This window comes from Sorex fumeus, unplaced genomic scaffold, assembly GCF_029834395.1.
Source record: "Sorex fumeus unplaced genomic scaffold, SorFum_2.1 ptg000058l, whole genome shotgun sequence".
In the NCBI taxonomy this organism is placed as follows: domain Eukaryota; kingdom Metazoa; phylum Chordata; class Mammalia; order Eulipotyphla; family Soricidae; genus Sorex; species Sorex fumeus.
The window spans coordinates 23,051,858-23,066,515 of NW_026606115.1; the positions used below are offsets into that span (position 1 = coordinate 23,051,858).

Here is a 14,658-nt window from a genome sequence, read left to right on the forward strand (position 1 = left end):
TTTAAATTTAATTGCTTTATAGTAATCTTATAGATAAAATAATATAAATGTTTATTTCTACATTTCCTTCCTTTTTCTTTTATAATTTATTTTTAATTGAATGACTATGAGATACAGAGAACAAAATAATTTTTTATATTTGTCTACATATATGTCTTTTCTCAGTATAGATTACTTGAATTACTGAGTCAGAAAATATGAATACTTCTAAGGGTCATAGTATATATATATATACACACACATATATTTAAATATCTTTCTAAAATGTGGCACTAATTAACACTCTTCAAAGCAATATGTAAAGGTGCTCATTTTACCACCACAGTAACAGTATTGGAGCTTTCACTTAAAAATTACCTGAGGGGCCAGTGCAATAGTAAAGCAGAACGGGAGATTCCCTTACACAGCACCATCCCCAGCACCCCACATGGTCCCCTGAGCACTACCAGGAGTGATCCCTGAGCTCAGACCTAGGGGTAAGCCCTGAATACTGTCAGGTATGGCCCAAAAAATCAAAAAATTTAAAAAGTGAAAATAAAAAACTACCTGACAGACATACTCATATAATTTTTTATTTCTTGTATTACTAGCAAGATCATGATATAAATATTCCACTTATGGAGCCCTGTTGGACTCCAGGCACTATGTCTCAGCGACAACTGTCAGACTGGCTCTGGCAGGTGGAGCAACAACTGCAAGAGGTCATACATGTCCCCCAGTACCACCACTGAATGGGGCTATTATAAACATTCAAACTAAAAATAGTATTTTTTTCTTTAAAAAATATATCTATAAATAGTCTCCTTATTGATTTTATGAGTTTCTTGTGAATTAAAATATAACAGTCTGGGCCAGAGAGATAGCACAATAGGTAAGGTGTTTGCCTTGCACGTGGCTGACCCAGATTCTACCACTGTAACACATATATATGGTATCCAAGCCTGCCAAGAGTGATCCCTCAGTGCAGAGCCAAGAGTCAGGATGTTTCCCAAATCCCAAAAGTATTTAAAAAATTCTGCCTGCATTATTTGATACAGGGTTATATGAAACCTGAGCTTGACACTAACAAATCTGTTTTCTTATGTAAATTTCCTCTAGCTTTATAATAATAATTTTCATTGCTTTGGCAGTATTCTAGGGAACTTAGGGAACTAGTCCTTAAAGTAATTACTTAGTAAAGTTGTGAAATAACATCTTCCCGAATACAAGCTTATTTACATATCCAATTATTAGGTTATTTCTCATCCTTCACTAGAGAAAGAGAAAAAAGCGTCTGCCATAAAGGGTGATGGGAGGGAAACTGAGGAAACTGGTGCTGGGAAACATACACTGGTGGAGGGATGGGTGTTAGAACACTGTATGACTGAAACCTAACTACGAACAGCTTTGTAAGGGTCTATCTCACACTGATTCAATAATAAAATCTTACAAAAGATTAAAATTAAAAAATAAAGTCAGGGGCTGGAGTGATAGCACAACCGGTAGGGCGTTTGACTTGCACGCAACTGACCCAGGTTCGATTCCCAGCATCCCATATAGTCCCCTGAGCACAGCCAGGAGTGACTCCTGAGTGCAGAGCCAGGAGTAACCCCTGTGCATCACCGGGTGTGACCCAAAAAGCAAAAAATAAAAAATTTAAAAAAATAAAAAATAAAGTCAACATTTTTCTTGAGATAGGTACTTCATTTTTATTATTAGTTTCTTATCCTTCATTAATTCCAGTGTTCGGGGACAGAGAGATAGTACAGCAAGCAGAGCACTTGCCTTGTGACTTGCCTTGTGACTGAGCCAGATTATATCTCTGGCACCTTACATGATTCCTCAAGGCCTGGCAGAAGTGATCCCTGAGTGCAGAGTTAGGATGAAGTCCTAAGCAATGCAATGTGTGACTCAGAACCAAAAAAAAAAAAATTCCAGTTTTTCTTTGAACTATGCGTTTATTTACCTCAGCCTCTTTAATCTTACAGATAACCTTAATTCTGAAATTCTTGATTTTAAAAAATTGGGGCAACAAGAATTTTTGTTTGATTGTTTCTGGGTCACACCTGGAGGTGATCCGGGCTTACTCTTTGCAGTGCTAAGAGGACCATAGGGTAGGGGAGGACTCAAACACAGTTTGGCCATGTACAATGCAAGCACCCTACATGATCTACTATCACTCTGGTCACAAACTGAAAATTTAATGACAAGGTTTATTTTTACCTGAAAGTATATTTTGGAAGGACACTCTGGTGGGTCTGATCCAGTAACACTATACACCTAAAACTTTAATATTTTAAATACTATTGTAAATCTTATTGCAGTGACATAATTAAATTAAAATTTCAAATAATTACATGCACTGATGAACTACTATAGTTCAGTAACTATAAAAGTAGATTTCAAGATTTATAATCAGGAAAAAACTTTAAAAATTCACGTAAGAATCCAAGAACACTCTAGATATACAACAGACTCATTTCTAACAAATTTAGAATTAGCTAAATAACCCATGCAAAAAGGCACTATAAAAGCAGTAAATGGCAATCACCATATCCATGCTAGACATAGAAAACCAAATCTACATTGTATTTTGAGAGGCTATTTTTCCTCTTATACTTTCAAATTGCATATGACATTTTTGACCTTTATTTATTCAGTCATGGAATAAATATTCAATTCATATATTCTTTATGCCAGGTCCTGTGTTATATAAAAGTTGTTAGATAACTGTGCTTAATGAGAATTTCTTTTCAGCCAAACTCTGCAGAAATGTGCTCCCCTCCATGAGCAAATAACAACTTTCCTTATTTAAAAAATGCCTTATTTAATGATCTGATTAGATCACTGGCAGGGGAGTCAGGAACTTGCTTGATTTTTTGTATTCTTATATTAGGGAAAAATTATTATGTTCCTCTATTTTCACAATCCATGATTTCATTTCCTGTATATTTTCAGAAGCTTCCCCTATGTTCTTCTCTCAAAAAATTAACAGTGAAAGGTCATTGTGATCACAGCTGAAAAATCATTTGCAAATAAGAAAACAGTACGTTTTACTATTAAAGATGTTAAATTTTCTATTATATTTTAATTTGCTAATATTTTTATTGTTAAGACAAATATGATTAAAACCCAAATAGTTACTACTGATGGAAGTTTTAAATTGAAACAAAACTAAGAAGGGTGTTAAATTGGCATTACTTAATGAAAAGCAATTTGTAGAACATATAAGGACCTTAATTTTCTTTTTAAGAGGCAGAGAATGGTCTATATTTATTACACCTCATGTCACTGTTTATGTGTGTGTGTTTTTATTAAATCACTGAGATAGTTACAAGCTTTCATGTTTGAGTTTCAACCATACAATGATCAAACACCTATCCCTCTACCAGTGCACATTCTCCACCAACAATGTCCCCAGTATACTGCCCCTTTTCAATCTTCCCCCTGCCTCTATGGCAGACAATTTTCCCCATACTACAATTTTCCCCATACTCTCTCTCAACTTTGGGGAACTGGTTGGCAATACAGATACTGAGAGGCTATCACGTTTGGTCCTTTATCTACTTTCAGCACACATCTCCCATTCCGAACAATTCTTCCAACCATCATTGTCTTAGTGATCCCTTTTCTATTCCAGCTGCCTTCTTCCCAGCTCATAAGACAGGCTTCCAACTATGGGGCAATATTTCTGGCCCTTGTGTCTACTTAAGGACCTTAACTTTCTTGCCTTTTTATTGATAGTTGGAAATAATCACTCTGGACAGGAACTTTTTTGCTTTTGTTACGTGGGGAAGGGACCAGACCCAAGGTTTTATATATTTAAAATATGTGAACTTTTGCTAAACTACATACCTAAGCTTCGTATCAAGTGCTATTAAAAAAAAACTTATTCCTTTGGACTCAGTGTGTGTGTGTGTATACACACACATATTTATATCACTATCATCCAGTTGTTCATTGATTTGCTCAAGCGGGCGCCAGTAATGTCTCCATTTGTCCCTGTCACACGCTAGTGTAGCCCGATGGCATATTGAGGGCTGGCTCTTTCAGGGTCAGGGGAATGAGGACCATCATTGTTACTGTTTTTGACATATCAAGTATGCTACGGGTAGCTTGCCAGGCTCTGCCATATGGGCGGGATACTCTCAGTAGCTTGCCGGGCTCTCCGAGAGGGATGGAGGCTTTTGGGGCAGTCTCCAATCACCTTTACAGGTGTTCCCAATCAGGCATATATGTGGCCAGGATACTCTCGGGAGCCTGCCAGGTTCTCTGAGAGGGAGAACTAGACTATAAGGGGTCACACGGCCACAAATGTGTCCACACACTTCCGGAGCTTGGTTTTATAGTCTCTGGATCTTGGCCATTAATGGGGTTACATGGCAGTTGGTGGCTGTAACTGTCTAGCTACTGGAAGATGGGGGATCTGGGTGGAGGAGGCCATATATATATATATATATATATATATATATATATATAGATTTATATGCACTGTCCTCCCGATGTTCATTGATTTGCTCGAGCGGGCCCAGTAACGTCTCCATTGTGAGACTTGTTGTTACTGTGTTTTGGCATATTGAATATGTTGTGGGTAGCTTGCCAGGCTTTGCCGTGTGAGCGAGATACTCTCGGTAGCTTGCCGGGGGCTCTCCAAGAGGGTGGAGGAATTGAACCCGGATCGGCTGGGCTGGCCACATGCAAGGCAAATGCCCTACTGCTGTGCTATCACTCCAGCCCAAAGCTTTATATATAGCTTCCTTCTAGGAATCTATTCCCAGTCCCAAATACAAATCTGGGAGAAAGATGATTATGTAATCAAAGCGTCTATCCCATTTAAAAAGTGTCCTAAAATATCAAGTACCTAGGAAGCAACTTAACAAAACTGGTGAAAAACCTATACAGTGGAAACTTCAGAACACTCAACAAAGAAATCAAACATCTCAGGAAATGAAAGAAACATGGACTGTAAGAATCAACATTGTTAAAATGACCATCTTACCTAAACTACTATAGATTCAATTCAACCCCTAATCAAATTCAGATAACATTCTTGAAGGGCTCAGAACAGTAAATTATAAAACTTGTGTGGAGTCACAGAAGACCACAAGTAGCCAAAACGATACTGAAAAAGAAGAAACCATGAGGCATCTCACTATCTTGAATCTATACTATGAAGCCATTGTGATCAAAACAGGAATAAAGACTCTCAGACAAATGGGTCAGAACAGAATATCCAAGGATAACCCCCATATATATGATCAGCTACTTTTGACGAAGGAACTGAGAACATGAAATGGAATAAAGACAGTCTTTTCAACAAATGGTGTTGGCAGAATTGGATAACCACATGCAAAAATAAAGCTGGATCTGCATCTCACACCTTATACAAAAGTCAACTCAAAATGGATCAAAGACCTTGAGATCAGACCTAAATCTATAAAGTACATCAAGGAAAATATAGGCAGAAAGCTCCAAGACATAGACATCCAAACTCTTCAATGATATGATGCCACTGGCAAAGGCTAAAAGTTAAAACTAAACAAATGAGACTACATCAAACTTAGAAGTTTCTCTATGGCAAAAGAAACATGGGCTAAAACTGAAAGATGGTAATGGGGGCCATGTGAGTGGAGTCAGGTACTAAGGTAATGTTAAGGAATGAAAGAGCTAAATATCCAAATCACAATGTCAACAACTCTGAAATCAAGAAACTCAAACTTTAATGACCAAACTTAAAAAGGTGCCTGTTCAGCTGGAATAGAGACGGGATCACTAAGAAAATGATGGATGAAGAAATCAGTCGGGATGGGAGATGTGAGCAGAAAGTAGATAAAGGACCAAACATGATAACCTCTCAGTGTCTGTATTGCAAACCATAATGCCCCAAAGTAGAGAGAGATTATGTGGAATAATGTCTGCCACGGAGGCAGAGGGAGGATGGGAAAGGGGGGAGGGTATACCTAGGATATTGGTGGTGGGGAATGTGCACTGGTGGAGGGATGGGTGTTTGATTATTGTGTGATTGCAACCCAAACATGAAAGCTTGTAACTATCTCACGGTGATTCAATAAAATTAAAAAATAATAATAAAAAATAAAAGAAAGGTGCCTGTTAAGAGGGCAGGCTATGGGGGTGGGATGGGAGGGGAGAGGCAGGGGATAGAATATGGGAGGAAACCTGGGAACACTGGTGAAGGGAAATAAACATTGGTGGTGGGATCAGAGCTGTAATACCATTATGTCTAAGACTCAGCTATGAATAACTTTGTAAATGACAGTGCATTAATAAAACATGAAAAAACTATTATTTGTAAAAACCAGAAAAGAAAAATATATACCTAAGACCACGGAGAATAATTAAATAACATGTGAATAAGTATTTTTTTAAATTATTAAGCACCACATTTTTTAATTATTAAGCACCTCATTCCTAGAACAAAGAAAAAAAGACAACACTATGTAAGTGCAAATTACATGGACACAAATTAAATATGTAGCCTGATCTTGATTTTTTAAATTGTATTTGAATATAAAAAGTCTAATATCAACATGGACCCTCTTCTCTTTTGGGTTTTCTTTGGGGGGGGGGTCGAGTGCCATACCAAGTGATGCTCAGGGGTTTATTCCTGGCTCTGAAGTCTGGTGGTGTTAAGAGACCATATAAAATGTCGAGGATGGAACCCAGGTAGTCCATGTGCAATGCAAGCCCCTTACCTGCTATATTATCACTTTAGCCCAAACTATTATTTCTTTAAGAAAAGGAATCAGGAATGGTTCTGCTTAAGAATGCAATTTTCAGGGCTGGAACAAATAATATAGAGGGTAGGACATTTCTTTTGCATGCAGCATGCCTAGCTTAGATCCCTGGCAACCCATATGGGCCCCCAAGTACCACCACAAGTGATGCCTGAGCAAGCCATGAGCACAGCCGGGTGTGGACAAAGAAACAAACAAAAAGAATGCGATTTTCTACAACGGGCTTTTGTGATTAAAAAACTTAGTATGAGTCTTTTAGATTAGTCTATCCATGTCACACATGTAAAGAATGCCTACTGTGTGCATGTACTTAGCAGTAAACCATTCAAATTTACAAAGTCCTTATCTCTTATTTCACTAAGAAAAAGCTAACACTAAGGTCCTAGGTATAGCCAAAAAATTACTCACATTGGACTGTCTCCATATATCAAAAGAAAAGTGTTGATAAATTAAGGTTATTAACTGGTGGCAATGGGGAGATAGGGGAGGAAGAGGCAAACCAGAAGTGACATAAGGACAGTGGTGAAGGGCCTTGGGGACTTTGGCGGTGGTGGTGAAATGTAATAAATTTACACTCCAAAAGTATAAATGTTAACACTATTACAAAAGTAAGGAGAAAAGAAACCTGGTAAAAAGAATGCCAAAGAAATGGAGTTTAACACAATCCAGAAAAGCCATGTGCACTACTACCTTTATTGCAGCACTATTCACAATAGCCAGAATCTGCAAATGACCCGTGTGCCCAAGAACAGATGAATGGATAAAGAAACAATAGAATACTATCTATACTATGGAATACTATGCAGCCATTAGGAAAAATGAGGTCATAAAATTTGCCTGTGTATGGATGGACATGGAGAGTATCAAGCTGAGTGAAATGAGCCTGATGGAGAGAGCCATGCATAGAATGATACACAATATTTTTTAAAAACATAGTATGTGAATTATATTCAAAGACAATAGAAATAAGGGCCAGGAGGACTGGTCTATGGTACGAAGCTTGCCAGAAATGGGGAGGGTGAGTACAGTTAGGACAGAGAAGGAACCACTATGACAATGACAGCTGGAAATGATAACTCTGGACACAAACTGAAGCTAAACGGGGGTAAAGTGATATGCATGATACCCTTTCAGTAACAACAGTGCTGCAAACCACAGTGCCTAAAAAGGAAGAAAGGGGGAAAAAGAGAGAAAGAAGAAAAACGTTTGCCATAAAGGCAAACTGGGGGGGCAGGGGGCAGAGAATAGAGACACTGGTGGTAAGAAATGTAGAGTGGTGAAGGGATAGGTGTTGGAACATTGTATGACCAAAACTCAATCATGAATAACTTTATGACTGCGTATCTCACTGTGATTTAATTTTTAAATGGATACAAAGAAATGGGTTTTAAGTCAAAAACATGGTATAACAGGCAAATTTTAATTTTTTTTAAAAAGTGAAGCCAAGAGCACTTATCTTCATGGCTTTTCATAAACAATACACACAGGCCTGGGCCCAGAGTGATTGTACAATAGGTAGGTTACTTGCCTTGAACATGACCTACCCAAGTTCGTCCACGGCACCTTATATGGTTCGCTGAGCACTAACAAGAATTATTCCTAAGAACAGAACCAAGAGTAAGCCCTGAGTGTTCCTGTGTGTGACACAAAACCAAAAATAAAATACACAGGTTTTTCCTGATCCCTTGATACAATTGAGAAAAGCATCTGAAAGAGCTGGAGAATAGTACAAGGCTAAGGCTCTTGCCTTGCATGCAACTGAGCCATTTAATGCCCAGTACTGCATGGTCCCTGAGCTTGCATATCATGTACATATTCTTCTGGAAGCTCTTCCTCTCTGGAGTACTTCTAACCATTACCTATCAGGATGAGAATCCAGCAAATGGGCTCTGTCAAATGAAATCTAACTATCAAGTAGCTACAAACCATTCCAAACTCATGCTGGGTATTCAGTTCAGAAGACAGACACCTAGCATCACTTATATTCATCACTGACTTCCTGCCAAAATCCTCACTCAGCCTCCTTAACCTTTGCAGCTCAGAAATCCATGAAGTCCAAGTAAGAGTATAACTTCCCTATTCCACATAGTTAAGTTCCCAACTCTGGGGACTCAGCTGATAATTCAAGGGGCTTGAGTGCATGCCTCTTATGCATAAGGCCCCAAGTTCAATACCCTGGCACGACATGGCTCCCTAAGTACCAAATGGCTCCCTGCTGACCCCAAACCTCTGAACCCAAGCAGCACTACACTTCCCAAGCCCAAGCACTAAACTATCAGCTTGGTGAGCAAGAATCACCAGGAGTGCCCTCCGGGTTCCTTGTCAACTGGCTAGGAGACCCCCAGTCATCACCTGGAAAAAAACCTCTCCTTCCAGTGAATCAAATTATCTTCTATTCTTTACCCATTTTTCCTACCTCCTCTAAATCCTCTGTAAAAAGTACTCTCTTAATTTCTAAGTTTAAACCTTCCATTTGGCTTGGAAGGTTATTATCTGATGTCTGACATTACCCTTCCTTGCATTTCAATTTCTCCCTTTCCTAATGGGTTGCTTCAAAAGACACAAAATCTCTATTCTAGAAAAAACAAAGTAAAAGTCAAATGAAAAACAACTTCCCAACCAACCAACCAACCACACACACACACACACACATACAACACACACACCCTCTCACTCTGCCCCAACCACTGCAAATACTGCATCTCTTCTCCCACACTGAATTTACTGAAAATTTTTTTACACAGTCTCAAATTTTGTAGTCCTATTCTATTAACCCTCTACTGGAACTTGGTTTTCAATACTCCAAGATTTATATTTCAAGCCTAGACTAGTTCTCCAAAGCCCAGTCAATATTCTCAATTTGACTCAGCAAGTCCCTAAGTCAAATTTTCTCTCCCTCTTTTGCCAGCATCACTTCATGGGAAGTAGTTCTTCCACCTGCAATTCACAGCTCTTCTGTAGTTGGAATTCTATAATGGGAAAGGAAAACAAGGTGGTACAAAATGTACACAGTGGTCTTTAGATCTTTCTGATGAATGGTAACTGATAACAGGGCTCTAAGCCAACATAACTGAATCACTGATTTATACAACAGTTTCATTTCGTACTCTGCCAGTAGAGTATACAAAAGTGGGGCACAGTCTTCCCACACACATTTTACAATTGTTTAATGTCAAAGTAGTGACACACAGCTGAAAGTTGAAGAGAATGATACAGCAAGTAGTTCATATTAAACTGCTTCGTCTCACAATTACAGGACCTACCATTATTATAATCTTTTCAATCTGCTAAATGACACCACTTTTTGAATGCCAGTAGAGGTTACAGTGGACAAGTGCTACAAAATAAAAATCTTGTCCCCAAAACAAAATGTTTTCTGTGGGTCAGTGAGACTGCGAAAAAAGCACTTGCCTTGAATGTCGCAGAGCAGGGTTCTTTCTATCCCAGCATCCCATGTGGTCCCCTGAACACCATCAGGAGTGATCTCTAAATGCAAAGCCAGGAGTAACTCCTGAGCATTACCGGGTGTGGCCCCAAAACAAAACAGAACAAAACTGCTTTCAACATTGGGTCAGAGAGATAATATAGCAGATAAGGCGCTTGAATTGCTTGCAGCTGGCCTGCGTTTGACCCCCAGCACCATATACATTTCCCTAAGTACCACCAGGAGTTCTCTCTCAGCACAAAGCCAAGAGTAGGACCTGAGCACAGCCAGCTATGGCTCCAAAACACAAAGCAAAAAAGCAGAAAAATAAACATGTATTCTATAATGACACTGTATTTAAATGTTAAGATTCTACTCTCCCCAAATTACAGACAAAACCAACTCAGCCCTAAAATACACTCATCCGAAATTGCGAATTATTAGAAAACTAGCTGTGATCATATAATTTATTTTCCACTGAACCTCGATCACTGACAATCACTTAATTCAGAGTGACTCTAATCTTAGCACTAACAATATTCAACCTTAGGCATCCTAAGAAATAGAGTGGGAAACTTTCAATTAATGAGAATTGCAAATATATTCCAGAGTCCAGTATATGAACAGATACAAATTTGTCATCATAAAGCCTTTATCAAGGTTGCATTTACAAGCTTCCCTTGGTATCTGTAAGTAAAGTGCACCTATCTGGTTAATTTATTTGGGGGCTCTGGAAATACTAAAATACTCCATTCAAAGCAATTGTAATAGTGCTCTCAGACTTAAAAGATCAATATCTCAGACACAAAAATCTCTGAGATAGCAGGAGCAAACTGTATGTAAACAAAAGACAGTTTTATTATTAGGTAACGAGCAACAAAATAAAGGTAAATCACTATCATTTCTATCCACTAACAAGCTTTCTACTTGAAATGACATTTGCTTTTTTATTTGGGGACCACACCCAGCGATGCTCAGTGGTTACTCCTGGCTCTGCACTCAGGAATTACTCCTGGGAGTGCTCAGGGGACCATATGGGATGCCGGCGATCGAACCCAGGCCTGTCCCACACAAGGCAAGTGCCCTATACAATGCACTATCTCTCTGGCCTCCAAACGTTTGTTTAGTAATGAGACCAAACCCAAAGAAGAATATCAGTACTTACTATCCCAGATTTGATTTGGAGAGTGCTGCTTGAATTGGGGAATGTGATGTGAGGGAAAAGTGCCAGATAAAATCCCAAAACAAAAGAGCTGCCGAAACCAAACTGTACCCACATATTTAATTTAGCTATTTGCATCTCCCTGAAAAGAAATGGCTGGAAACATATGTTCCTCTCAAATGCCATCTTGAGGAGGAGTAAGAAGGCAGAACATTCCAGGAGAAAACAATGAAAAAGCAAGGTAGCCTAAGGCAGAAATATTCTGTAGTTACTGCTAATTCCAATTCCCCCAATCTCTGCAGAAAAGAGTAAGGAGCAAGATCCATTAACTCCCCTACTGCCACTTCAAACCTTGAAAAATTAAGGGTAGGAGAGGAAGGTTTTAACAAAGCAGCCTGTATCTTGGGAAATGTCTGGCTCGGACAAATTAGGCCTGAACAGAATTCTCTCCCGCTCATCTTCACTACCCAGTCTGTGAAAACAACTTTGACCTCACTGAGAGGTAAGAGAAGGGTTAGGGAAAAATAGGGAGGAGGCAAAACAACAGAAAAAGCTGTAAGAAATATATTCATCTCCATAATTCATTTCCCCATCACCTCTACCTGTTTAGGTAGTGCTTATTTTTATCTTTTGTCCCCAGTAAACTGCACTCATCAGTGCTGACCAATTTTGGAATGATTGGTGGAAGGCACACCCAGAGGTACACTGGGAATATTCCTGGCATGCCTTAATTCCTGGTCTATCTTTCTGGTTCCTGATATCATTTTGTCTTTCCTTCGTAAGCTTTACTTGCTCCAATGCTGCAAAACTTAAATATCTACTATGTGTAAAAGTAGTCTGAATTATTTTCCAAAGCATACAACTCTAACCACACTTGATTTCATAAATATGCTAAATTTCACCCCAGTCACATGGCCTGAACACCTTTTGTTAGTAAGCATTTATAATATCGGACCCATCAATTCTGTTCCAAGTTTCATCACTGCCTCCAAAGCAAGCAGTCTTTGTTTTGCCTAACTATTAGGTTTTATGACCTTGAACTCTCTCTGGGCCTCATTTTTGTAATAAAGATCTGGCATAGTCTAACAAATATATGTCCACTCATTTCTGAAATGTATTACACTGCTGTTCAGCATAATTAGTATTTTAAGAATAATATCTTAGTTCCAGACTATAACTTTCAGGCAAAAATTATGTCTTAAATATATCTACTATAAACTCAGTAAGCTGATTTAAAGTGGGACACTAAAAGGAGGAATCAGGGACCACAGATAGTACAGAGGTTAAAGTGCCTGTCACATACCAACCTTGGGTTCAGTCCCCAGAGCTGCTGCATATGGTCCCCCAAACCCCACAAGGAGTAATTCCTGAGCTCAAAACTAGGCTAGGTGTGACCCAAACAAGGAGAAGCATTTGTTTATACTCATATTGTAAACCTAAATCAGATTTAAGAACTAGGTTCCTATTTCATCTCTAGTATTTTTCATAGCTGAACCTCTGTGTTGTGTGTGTGTGTGTGTGAGAGAGAGAGAGAGAGAGAGAGAGACAGAGAGAGAGACAGAGAGAGAGAGAGCGCCTATATTAAAGGTTGGGGAAATGAGAGAGAGAGAACCTATATTAAAGGTTGGGGCAATGTATAAAACATCTTTAAATCCCCCTATTTTGGTGAAACAGTGAAACGCCTGCATGAGACAGTTGTACAGCACACTGTACCTTCCATTAAACCAATTAAAGAATGCACCCTCTGAATGAATTTGCTTTAGAAACCTATCCTTAGTCTAGAATATTCTATCCTAAGGAAACCTATGCTAAGTCAGTCCTGATTCCACCACGGGCGGTTCAAACCAAGGAAACATTCCTTCAAGACATCATCCCAACTGAAGCTTACACATTTTGGAAAGGCCTAAAGCGCCGAGGCAGAGTTCAGGAAGGAGAGGAGGGAGGGAGAAAAAGAATCGCCTGGTTTCCTCGAGCTGCACTAAAAACGGGTGGGTGGTGTTGCGAGTGGAAACGGGGCTGAGACAGACTACACACGGAGAAACACACGGGCAGATCGAGCGCCGAGAAGCGTCACCTTCCCCAAGAGCCCTCGGTTGCCTGGCAGGAAGTGGAAGGGGTTAAACTTTTGTGGCTTGATGGAAACCGGCGAGCTTCTGAAAATCCCGGGTGGGGGTTCGGGCTTCGCCTGCTACAGATTTACCGTGGTGGGCCGGGAGGGAAAAATCGCTAGGCTCGGTGGGGGGGGGGGGGGGAGCGAGAGAGAGAGAGAGAGAGAGAGAGAGAGAGAGAGAGAGAGAGAGAGAGAGAGAGAGAGAGAGAGAGAGAGAGAGAGAGAGAGAGAGAGATGGGAAAATGCCGGCTGGTCGGGCGGGAACGGCAGGGAAACCGGCGGGCCAAGGCGAAAGCGCGGGGCGTGCGGGAAGGGCCCGAGCGGGAGGCAGCCCGGGGAGAAGGTGCGGCCAAAGCCGGGAGGAAGGGTGCGCAGAAGGCAGCCCCGAGCCCGGGCACGGGGCCGAGGGTCCCCGGCGGCCGCCGCCGCGCGAGCGCCAAGGCGGCGCCCGTACCTGTTGGTGTGGAAGCGTCGGAGCGGGTCGGTGCGGTGGCAGGAGGAGAGCTGGCAGCCGAAGTCGCTGATGTCCAGGCAGCCCGGCTCCTCGCTCGGGCAGGTGCCCACTCCGCGAGGGGGTCCCAGGAACGGGTAGGGCTCCTCCGGCGTGAGAAACTTCTCGAACGAAGTCGTGGCGGCGGCCTCGTCGGACATGGTGGGAGATAGCCGGCCCCGGGGGCTCCCGCGCGGCTCCCCGGACGGCGCCCGTGCCCTCCCCTGCCCCCACTCAGACGCGGCTGCGGCCGCCGCTCCCCGGCGGGCTCAACGCCGCCAGCCAACGCCGCCGCCGCCGCCGCCGCCGCCGCAGCAGCAGCAGCAGCAGCGAAAGGGGCTGCCGCAGAGCACGGCGGCCCGCGGCCACCACTCGGCACCCCCCCGGCGCCTCTGCGGCCACCTCGGGGTCGCCGCCAGCCCAGGACCCGGCGGAGCCGCGCCGCCGCCGCCGCCCCGCCCACTGCGCTCGCGGCTCGGAACTGCAGCTGCAGTCGGCCCGGCGCCCGGCGGGAGGGAAGGGCGGCAGGAAGTTGTTCCCCGTGCCCTCTGCTGGAGCGGAGGAGGAACTGAACCGCCGCCCGCCCTGCGCGCCCTCGAGCCCGGCCCCCGCCCCCGCCCCCTCTCTCGCCCCACTTCCCAGGCTTTCTCCGCGGCGATTGATGCCCGAGCCGGGAGCCACAGTTCCGAGAAAACGGTCTTGTCCGAGCTCACACGGTGGGTGCGTGAGAAAGACACC

At 41.9% G+C, this 14,658-nt stretch overlaps 1 protein-coding gene across 2 annotated transcripts in view; it reads right to left on the bottom strand.

Annotated features, from left to right (window-relative positions):
• FAM199X (family with sequence similarity 199, X-linked) overlaps positions 1–14,100 on the bottom strand; it is a 40,145-nt gene extending 26,045 nt beyond the window's left edge. For both annotated transcript variants that reach the window (XM_056125731.1, XM_056125732.1), the window contains exon 1: positions 13,885–14,100. In XM_056125731.1, the coding sequence (XP_055981706.1) occupies positions 13,885–14,081 (197 nt within the window). In that variant the 5' untranslated portion in view covers positions 14,082–14,100. The remainder of the gene's footprint in view (positions 1–13,884) is intronic.
• Positions 14,101–14,658: the final 558 nt, after the last annotated feature.